Consider the following 11,267-nt stretch of genomic DNA (forward strand, 5'->3'; position numbering starts at 1 on the left):
CTCTCTGCACCTTCACCTCCCTTTCCCCTCTTACTTGGTTATTTATGAACAGCAAAATTGAATTGCACGAAGTGAAATTCAAGGCTCTGACTATTACACACCTGCGCCACGGCAGCCGGGCAGCTGAGTTTAGCTGGAGCAAAACACGAACATGCCGGCTGGTCTTGCTGTAAATTCATGACTACTAGCCTTCAGTTCACCCTCTGTGCTGCTCAGCAAGCTTACCACCCCATTCGCTGTCCTGCTTTTTTGTTTTAAACAAAACCTTCACACTTTCTTTCTCTTCAGATTTCTTCACTGTTCTCCAGCCAAACTGCTCTGCTTTCTGTTTCTAACGTGTCACGCACACTCCCACCTGAGGGCCTTTTTATTTTTTCTTCCCGGAGCACCCTGTATCTCTCTGTTTGCTTCCTCACTTCCTTCAAGACCTTGCTACGTAATGTCATCATTACCAGTCAGGCCTTCCGAGGCCACTCTGTGTAGAGCGATGAGCACGGCCCCACCACTACTGGCGCACCCTGTTCCCTCAACTTTATGTTTTCTTTAGCAGTTACCGCCATCTGGTATTTTATGTATTTTATGTTTGTGTACTATTATCCCCCTGATAGAATGAAAGTTTTATGAAAACATGAGTTCTTTTCTCCTATTCTTTTCGTTCTTCTATACCTAGAGCTGCAATACAATGTTTGCTAGTATGCCATATGTATTTGCTTCAAAAATGAATGGATAGATGAATGTCTGTTGGGTTTTGAGAATCCCCTCTTCCCATTTGCTGAAACCAGCATTTTCACCTACTTCCCATCCAGTATGTTTTGTTTGGTGACTGTAGTTTCCAAGCCCAGATTCAATACACATCACCTAATTTGTGGGGAAAATGCCTTTTATTTGCACTGTCTTGGGAAATCCAGTGTGCTTATTAAATATATTCTAACTAGAATTGTGGTCTCATAGAATGGAGTCCTCAAAGGAAGCTTAGATGATCATTTCCAGTTAGTTTAATGCGACCTGAGAGCGGATTTGGCTTACCCAAGGCCTCTAAACTGCGTTTAGTTTAAAATAAATGTGAGATGAAGTTGTTTGGTTGTTTAGAGCTCTTGCTTGGGCTTGTTGGGATTACCCGGAAATTTCTGGAAACCTCTATGGTAACTGAGTAATGGCCCTGTGTTTTTACTTAGTGCACACAGTGGCTAGCACACTACCTTTGGGTCCTTCATCATTTCTGTCCAGTGAGGCTTGCTTGAGTAACGCAGCAGCGTTTCTCACCATATGCTAGGTTTGTCTTTGTTCTCTCACTCTACAGGTTTTCAAACTTAAGAAGTTGTAAAAGAAAATGATAATTCAAGCTCATCACTTGTGCTAAACCACGTTCTGTACCTTGATCCTCACCTGTTCAGTGAAAGAAACATATACTTGAGTTTATATAGGTGATCACAGTTGTAATCAGGTGTCAGTGGAAGAGATCTGATATAGAGATGTTACTTTCTCATAGTCATTGAGTCTAAAGGGCCTTCTGGGTTTATTCACCTGCTTCTAGGCTGTAACCACCTCCAGATTTTCTCCTTTTGTAATGAATGCTTTGGGAATGAGAAATGCATATTGAAATTTGAAAGAGTATTCTCATTGGTTTTCAAGTTTTTCTAGTCCTTTTTTTTTTAACATTTTTTTATTGAGTTATAGTCAGTTTACAATGTTGTGTCAATTTCCAGTGTAGAGCACAATTTTTCAGTTATACAAGAACATACATGTATTCATTGTCACATTTTTTTTTGCTGTGACCTACCACAAGATCTTGTATATATTTCCCTGTGCTGTACAGTATAATCTTGTTTATCTATTCTACATATGCCTGTCAGTATCTACAAATTTCGAACTCCCAGTCTGTCCCTTCCCACCTCCCTCCCCCTTGGCAACCACAAGTTTGTATTCTATGTCTATGAGTCTGTTTCTATTTTTTATTTATGTTCTCTCTTTTTTTTAGATTCCACATATGAGCGATCTCATATGGTATTTTACTTTCTCTTTTTGGCTTACTTCACTTAGAATGACATTCTCCAGGGACAACCATGTTGTTACAAATGGGATTATGTTATTGGTTTTTATGGCTGAATAGTATTTTATTGTATAAATATACCACAGCTTCTTTATCCAGTCATCTGAAGATGGACATGTAGGCTGTTTCCATGTCTTGGCTCCTGTAAATAGTGCTGCCATGTAGTTTTTCTAGGTCTTCAAATAATGAAAGCATGAATGGTGGGAATACAGGATACAAAAGGTAAATACCCCAAAAGCCTCACAAGTCCTTATTAAATTATCTTAATATAGAATTAATAACCTAGGTTTCTAGGTTCTCGAGTTTGCAGGCATTCTTCCCAAGGACCAAATTTTTATTTGCTCTGTGAAGGATAAGGGTAAGTCTCATCATTTTGCAGCGTTGTGAGTAGGCTCGATAAATCTCAGTCCAGAAAGTGCTCTCTTTGATCAAACACTGCTCCCACCCTGGGTGTGTGTCAAGCTCCGGAAAATGGTAGTGAAAATGTTGTTTTTACACAGTGATCTTTAGAATCAAAATTGTTTAGGTACAGTGAGTGTTTATATCCCTTTGTCCCTGAGAGCACTGACCACAATACTTGACATGGAGCAGACACTCAGGAAATCATAATATGCAGCATAGAGCAGGTGCTCAGCAAATACTCAGTGACCAAGAAGATCAATGCAGAGTGAATTAGTAAATTAACAACAAAGAAAACATTTCTACCAAGAATATTTTTACTTTATGACCAGCTTCTTGACACCATAGGTCATGCCTCCAAATCTGATAAGAGTAGTGCAACTTTCTGAGTTTCTAGGTATACTTTGAGATCAGTGGCTGGCCCAGTATGTTGTACTAGTCAGTGATCAATCACATTTAATGGACTGAGAGTTTGTGGGTAAAATGAGAGATAAGTACTTTGGCTTTCATAACTTCAGAATATAGTTGTCATCAACATGTTTTGAATCTGGTGTGGGAGTGGCAAGAGAGGAGGAATATCACTACACCGAAGTTTATTTTAGGGAAGTCTTAGAGAACTGAGACATTTTAGTTTAAAATATTCCAAAGAAACCAAGCAGTCAAAGGAAGCCTTTGAATGAGGAGGCAGAATCAAGAAGGGGGTAGACACGTGAGGAGGCGGGTAGTGGTTAGATCGCTCTTCTGTGGATCAGCAAGATGATCCTTAATCTTCGTTTCCTGTGCTCAGTGGGCTCAAAGAAGTCCCCTTTATTCTGGAATGAAATGTAAGCAGGTTGAACTGTGAAAAAGGGATGACAAATAAAGCCATCATTTTGGAAATACATGTCTCTTAATTGTACCTTTGAAGGCAGAGACTGGAAATGCCATGAGAGTCTAGATGATTTCAGCTATCATTAAAAAGAGTGGACAACAATTTTTGGTAAATATAGATCAGCTGAGATTACAGACTTTTTAAATGCAGACTGGAAGTGGTTCTGGGGTTGTAGGTTGTCTCAAGTGGTTGAAATAGAAGCAATTAAGACATCTTTGTGGAGAGGAAATAGTTTAAATTCTTACCTGAATCTATACTAGAACTGTGAACTATAAATAATCCAACCACTTAGATTTGCTGTTGTGCTTGAATGTTTTTATGGCTCCATTTCCACCATGATAAATATGGTCATTCTCTCACTTGGATGCATTTGCCCGTTTGTACATGGATGGGTGCAGTCCCTACTTTACTGACCATGGGTTGATAGATAAAATACTTGATAAAACAAAAATCTCATTTATGTATGCTCCATCAATTTTCAGGTTTTGATAATTTGGATAAAGATTGAGCAGAAGTTTCATTTAGTTTTATTCATCAAGACAGGGTTTGCTGAGCAACTTAATAACGTAAACAAGATTCAGGAAGGATATTTAGCTATGTAGGAGAAAACATAACTTCCAATCAATTCTTGGATACACGCTTTCTGATAAAAACATTTGTAGTGCTAAGTGCTAACTTATTCATTAATTCCGATTGGCCCACTACAGAGTTACTCAGAAATTTTCAATTTTGAGTGATGAAGTACATCTGATCCTCCCTGCTGGTTCTGAGTACAGGGAGCTAGTTCAGATTATGTGCACCCTGTGGTCAGAGCTGGTTGTAGGAGCCTGTCTAGCCTATATGTGATGCACAAGAAATTGTTATTTGATTTTTATCAGGGAGCCACATACTCTAGAGTTGACCACGGTGTCAATGGTGTGCTAGTCACTAATACAACTTCCTTGGAGTCACTAGTGTGTCCTGCGGAAGGCTAAGCAAGAAAGAAGCAGGTAGGGGAAGAGGGCATTGATCTCTGATACCTCATTATTTAAGGTTTGGCTTGGCTTAATGGTAAATATTTGTCAGGAGGGTCACTAAACATTGCCGTTTTGAATATACTTGTACAGTGCTCAATACCAATGGGCTTATACTGTTGGCCATTGGAAGAAAACGTTCTATTTTATGGAGAAATATTCATTTCCAGTAGGATGATGTCTTGGTTGTTAGGGAGCAGCAATATATCCTAAGTCCATTTTAATGTCATCTTAGAACATTTAGGGCTTTGGGAATGGTTCCTACTTGGTACTTAAGAGTTTGTCCTTGCCTTGAACACATTATCACAAGTTTAGGGAGTGTTCACATAGGATGTTCAAGACATTTTCGGAAAGGTGGGACATTTGGTTGAAAGTTTCTGTATATTTTGACCATTTGTAGTTGATATAGAATGACAGGCAGTTACCCATGGTGGGGTTTTCTTTGTTGATCTTTTTCTGTCATATTTTTGGAACACTTAGTGATAGGTTTTCATTTCTACCCTCACTTCTTACATGTAGGCCGTGGTGATCTTTGTGTACTGTCCTGGTTCCTCATAACCTGATGGCATCTTCTCTTTCCCTATATGTCAGTGATTTGCTGTCTTACCACCTCCTTTTACTTCCTTTCTGGTAGGGTGATGTTAGGGACCCCACAGGATGCTGAACAGAATTTCCAGAGGCATCTGGCTTGTCCTGAAGCAGGCATTGTGTACTTGGAAGTGTTAACATGTGAAGAATTGGGGTTACTTTGTGAGATTAATTAAAAGGTGCTAAGGTGTCTTCATGAGTGATGTGTTCACAAAACCTTAGAACTTATTTGGGGAGTTCTTGGACTGAAGTTCAAAATGAATGACTGTGAAGTTCTCAAGCCAGAAATGACCTGAGTCAGCCAAATTTGGGCCACCCAACTTGGTGAAATGTATGTTTCACTGGTAGTTTGGAAAGCAAGGCACCTGATGAATAGAGAAGTGGGATTATCTCAAGAAATTTACTTAGTTTAGCTTGCGTTGGGTGGGGTAGATGTTAGTCACAAACTGTAATCAGTTGGAGGAGGACGTGGAAGTAACTCTAGACAATCAGAAGAAGGATAGTGCTAGACTCTTGATTATAAAAATGGTCACTTTACACTCTGCAATCCATGTAGTCTAGAACACAGACAGATCTCACACTCATTAATTCAGATCCCATAATTAGCCCTGGATGATGGCTATGTATGGCCTCAAGGTGTCAGATAGTATTTTCTGGAAAAAAGAGTATAAGACCTATTAGAGTATGAGAGGTTGTTGCATGTGATTTTCCTACTGCCTATGTCGGTTGGCCAGTTATACTGCAGGACCTCATGACAGTCCTCAGCCCAGCTGACCCAGGGAATCTACTGCTGGGTCTACTTTAGACAGGTGAATATAATATAGACCTAATTGCAGGTAGGAGGAAAGCAGGACTAAAAATCCCGGAGATGGTGTTTTTTTGTACATAATTCACCCATGTTAACCGTAGCCAGTTTTTCTGTAGGCCGTATGATGATGCATTAAGAAACAGAAAGTAGAAATATGTTTATTGGGACTTAGTAAGAAGTTTATATGTGTTAATAAAGACGCTTGAAATGCTGACTTGGTTTTACCCTGGTATAAGGGCCAAAAGGGCTCCATGCCATTGGTTTCTTTCTTTTTTTAACCTGGGGCATTCTTACTCTGCATGGATTATACTGACCTTGAAACTTTGGGCATGCCTCCATAGAAACAGTGAAGCCAACATTGGAACCAATGGGAAACTCTCCATTCATCATATCCCATTTCTTGTAAATCTTTTATACTATATGTTTGCTTGTTCAATAGTAAAGCATAGTAAGCACAATCTTTTTTTTTATCGCAGTCTTGAACTGAGTCTCAATTATCATTTTAACTAACTTTCAAAAACATGATTTTTTTAATGGTCTTGCTTAGTATAGCTTTAAATTTTAAATTACCCTGCACTTATCATATAAATTGGGATTGCTTACAACATACCAGTTCATCTCGGTTCATTGCAGCTGGAGATAGCCAATTCTTTGATACCTGCTTTTAGCAGTGGTAGTTAGGCCCCCACATGGAGTAGATTGTGAAGACTTACCCTGGTGCCACATGAAAGAAAGGAACATAACAGGATTTGGAAAGAGGTAGATTGAACTATTCATCTGTTATTGGGTTGAGGGCTGCATAGGGCCTCTCACTTTCTTATTCACTTATGGTGGTTGCCCTCTGGGGTCATTCTATGACAAGAGGATTAGCATCTTATATAAATACACTTGAGACGCTGTTCATTATGCTCTTTAGCTATGTACTGAAAGTCTTCCAAGTGTTTAATGATTTCAGCTGAAATATGGAAATTAATCAGAATTGAATCTAGTATTTCAGTGGAAAGGAGATTTAGTGCATGGGAGTGGAGTCTGAGTTCTATCCAAGCATTTCTCTGAGAGCTTAAATATTTTCTCTTGATTTTTTTCCAGTGGTGGCCTTGCCTTGAGAATCAAGATTCTGCCCTCATGTAACTGTGGACAGCTCTTGAAGGGTATTGGTTTTATCACTAAAGGACTGGATATCCAGAATCTGAAGAGGCTCTAGTCTAAAACCAACGCTTGAAACAGGATCATTCAGTATAGTGAACTAAAGAACTATTTCTTTGGTGTTGTCTCCAGAGGTGAACTTGCAAACTGGAACTTTAAGATTGTCAATAATTTAAGATACAAGTATTTTATCTGTAAAGAAAGGATGACTGCTCTAATGGTACGTGGTTTTGTCCAAATATGGAACAAGAAGACTGGGATGTCTAAGTCAAAAGAAGCCTTCATTGAAACAGTGGAAGGAAAGAAGAAAGTTAAATTGGTAGTCTATTTCATTGGAGAATGTAAAACCTTTCAGCTAAGTAATAATATTAAAAATATGATCTTTAGATCCTATGGAAAAAAACAAAATCACTTGCATTTAACTTTCCAAAATAATAGCTTCTTGTTTATTGAAAAATTATCCTCCAGAGATGCTGAAAATTTGAAGATGTTCTTGGAAAGAATCCATCAGAATAATCTTCAAACACCCATAAGACCTGACAATGACAAGAGTGTCTTTGCCAGCACCACAATACAGAAGTCAGTCAACAAAACTTCATTCAACAAAATGTATAAGAAGTCAAGTAGTCGATCTCTTGAGAAAGGAAAAAGAAATGGAACACCTGATCTTAAGGAGATGCCTCTGTTTACATCAACGTCATCAACATTTATCTATAAGGAGTTACTAAAAAATGGATATGGGAAGAGGAAAAGGGTGCTATCAACTGATTCAGAGATGATTAAGAATTTCCTGAAAGAGATTATCTCTCTAAGAAAGAAGATATCCAAGACAAATCCCTTGAGGTATGTAAGCCGCAGTGAGAAGAAAGAATTGAGGTTAAAAGTGTTAAAACAGAATAAGAAATTCAAAGTTGGATCTTCATTCAAGATCCGTTCTACTGGAAATCCTTACCTAGATGGCGCTAATCTTCTCCAGAGACTGTCTGAGAAATTATATTTGGCATTTCTGTCAGAACCAAACTTTGGTGAGGATGACCCAGAGTGGGATAAATTCAAGATGACCTTTCACTTGTACCCAGAGAAACTATGGCAGGGTCTCCCCAATTTGGGAAATACCTGTTATATGAATGCAGTTTTGCAGTCCATATTTTCAATTCCATCATTTGCTGATGATTTTCTCAGCCAGGGTTTCCCATGGGGTAAAATTCCCCTTGATGCACTTAGCATGTACTTGGTACAGCTCTTTGTCTTGAAAGATATTTATAACATAAAAGTCAAGGAGAAGTTACTTGTGAGTATTAAAAAAGCCATTTCAGCAGTTGCAGAAATATTCTCTGACAACACACAGAATGATGCTCATGAGTTTTTAGGTCACTGTTTAGATCAGATGAAAGAAAACATGCGAAAATTCAACATAATTTGGAAGACTAAAATTGAATCTAAGCAAAGAAATTCACCTCAACAGGTTTCTGCTGGCAGTGCTGCCACCAAAGTGGTCATTTGTCCTATCACCACTAATTTTGAGTTTGAGTTGCTGCGCTCTATTATTTGTAAAGCCTGTGGGCAGGTTGTTCTCAAGACAGAAGTGAGTAATTATCTTTCCATCAGCCTTCCCCAAGGAGTGAAAACACCTCCCTCGTCTATTCAGTCTAGTTTTGATCTTTTCTTTGAAGCAGAAGAGCTTGAGTATGAATGTGAGAAGTGTATGCACAGGGATTCTGTTGCGGTGCACAAATTCAGTAGGCTACCGAGGGTCCTTATTGTTCATCTGAAACGCTATAGCTTTAATGAGTTTTGGTCCTTCAGGAAAGATGATCAAGAAGTCGTTATTTCCAAATATTTAAAGCTATCTTCCCACTGCGATGAAAGTACCAAACCACCATGTCCCTTAAGCAACAATGCACATATTAGGGATTTCCAACTCTTAAAAATCTTTCAGGAGATGAATTCCAAAACCATCAGCTCATCAACACGGTCAAAAAAGCTGACCTCAAAATCCAAGGATTCCTTGCCTCCACACATTGGATCATACAAAGAGTGTAAACCTCAAAAATGCCACATTCGTCATAAAGGTTCGAGTGGAGAATGCCTGGGAAAATATTCTGACCTAAATATAATAGAGTCCGCATTGATAAACTCAGGAGATGTAGCAATCATTGCAAAAGAGCTGTTAGCAGACTTATTGATGGATCTGGAAGACAACTCCCATTCTCTGAAAGGTGAACCCACCAGCAGCCCAGACACATCTCAAGAAGTGCATAGAAATCCAAAACGAAAGAAATACAAGAGAAACAATATGTTTGTAGATTTTGAGGGTATCATCAAGACTACTGAAGATTTTTGTAAAGATAAAAAACCCAGAAGTCTTTCAGAAAGATTTCACAAAGTGGCTGAACAGACCTACCAGTATGAAAAGATGAGAGTCTATGAACAAGCCCTTTGGATGGCACTGCTTCGAAGCCTTCCAAAGCCACTTGCCCAGAGGTACACAGAGAACCTCAGAAGAACTACAGAATTAAGTTTCCAGGAGACCAATGTGAATTCCCCACGTGCATTGGGTTCCAGAAAAACCCGTCGAAACAAAGATTGTTTAGATACGAAGAAGACGGGACCTGAAGCCAAGAAACCGAAAAGAAACGCCAAGATGGGAGATCGTAATGCCTATCGGCTCATTGGTGTTGTCAGCCATCTTGGGAAGACCCCAGATGGAGGCCATTATATCAGTGATACCTATGACTTTGAGAGGCAAGTCTGGTTCACTTACAATGATCTTCAGGTGTCAAATATCCAAGAGGAAGCAATGCAGGAGGCTAGGCTTCGCACCGGGTACATGTTCTTTTACATGCACAACGAGATATTTGAAGAGCTGTTGGGAAGGGAGGATAACTCTCAGCCTCAAAGCAAAGAGGCAAGGGAGACTCCTCAGGAGTAATAAGAAGAACAGACTCCTGGTTGCACAGATCTGCTTGACTGCCTCTCTGGTTATCGCTTCCTCCATGGAAGGAAAGCTCTGAACTCCAGCCAAACATGAAGGGGCAGTTAGCATCCAGGACCAAAGTTCAAGCAGAAACACTTATGAGGAGATCTGTTTTCTAACTCTGGTATGGACACCTCAGTCACACAGTTCTGGCTGATAAACATTCATCTCTCCTCTTAGACTGGAACTGTACTTTCAATATTCCAACGTGGATTTTAAGTGCGGTCCTCAAACCAACAGCGTGAGGAGCATAGAGGAATTCGTGAGAAATGCAAGTTCTTGATTCTACCATGGACCCACTGGTTCCGAAACTCTGGTGAAGGGGTGGTGAGATGGAGATTCTGATGCTTGAGAAAGTTAGAGAACTACTGCTGTAGTGTGTAGAGTATCTTGGTATATTTTGCTGTTTGTATTTGGTAAAGGGGTTTGATTGCAATTTTATATCTTATATTCATATATGCCTTTCCTTTGTAAACTTACTAAAATGAGAACACACACACACACACACAAATTACTCTTTTGCTGATCATACTCAGCAATTTGATGGGAAAAAAATAGTTTCTGGAGTGCTGGAAAGACAGACAAATGAAAGAACCAGTTGCTGAGGTCCTGGCAATAAATACTAATGAAGCTTGTAATTTATGAATCCTCTTGGGCATATATCGATGAGACTGAATGCCGAATCAAGTCTCCAAATGGTTTGCTAAAGTCTTCCTTTTCCTCAATGCCTAGAGAGCTATATACCATCAAGCTTAAAGCTTGAGGATGGAGAAGTTGATTTGCCCTCAAGAAATTGAACGACTTCTCCAGTTTGTCTGCTAGCAAGCTGTTCTTGGTGATCTAAACCGCCGTGCCATTTTGGTCTTTTTCGGAGGGGCAGTTGCATTGATTGCCTCAAAGGAACATTGATTACCAGAACTTTATCTGAAGCCTTGAAGAATCTTCATTCAACATTACAAGACTAATATCAGATTTCTTGTGCTTACCTGTACCTTACAGTATGGTGGCTTTATTCCTTCAGTGAGTAAACCATACATGCTTTAATGTGTACTTGTAGAATTTGAAAGTCTTGTTACTGATTTGATACCATGTCAAAAAAACTTGTGCCCGAATGTGATCTGCTTCTGGGTACAAGCCTCACGGATCCTGAAGTGGTCATATTCTGTTGAAGCTCTATATAATTCAGGGATTTAGCAATTCTGATATTAAGCTCATGCCATCTCTGTAACCTAGCCTTTTGCTGTCTCTTGAGACAGTAAATCTGTAAGGCCTTGTACCTTTGTTATTAACAAATTACTTGTTCTAAGAGGCTTTCTCACATCACATAAAGGAATTGAGCTTTCAGTCGCACCTTTACCAACATGGGTATGTCCCCATTGTGTAGGAGGTACAGTCTAAGTACAGCTGTGTAATCC

The 11,267-nt window shown here is 39.3% G+C and overlaps 1 protein-coding gene across 1 annotated transcript; it reads left to right on the forward strand.

Annotated features, from left to right (window-relative positions):
- The first annotated feature begins 7,080 nt into the window (after positions 1 to 7,080).
- Positions 7,081 to 9,807, forward strand: USP26 (ubiquitin specific peptidase 26). The gene has a single exon (XM_010998994.3). The coding sequence runs from the start codon at positions 7,081 to 7,083 to the stop codon at positions 9,805 to 9,807; it is 2,727 nt and encodes a 908-aa protein (XP_010997296.1).
- The last annotated feature ends 1,460 nt before the right edge of the window (positions 9,808 to 11,267 follow it).

The sequence above is a fragment of the Camelus dromedarius genome, chromosome X (assembly GCF_036321535.1).
Source record: "Camelus dromedarius isolate mCamDro1 chromosome X, mCamDro1.pat, whole genome shotgun sequence".
NCBI classification, from domain to species: Eukaryota; Metazoa; Chordata; class Mammalia; order Artiodactyla; family Camelidae; genus Camelus; species Camelus dromedarius.

Bases quoted from the DNA above. Each gene is read 5' to 3' on its own strand.
- USP26 (XM_010998994.3), top strand. From the start codon at position 7,081: ATGACTGCTCTAATGGTACGTGGTTTTGTCCAAATATGGAACAAGAAG.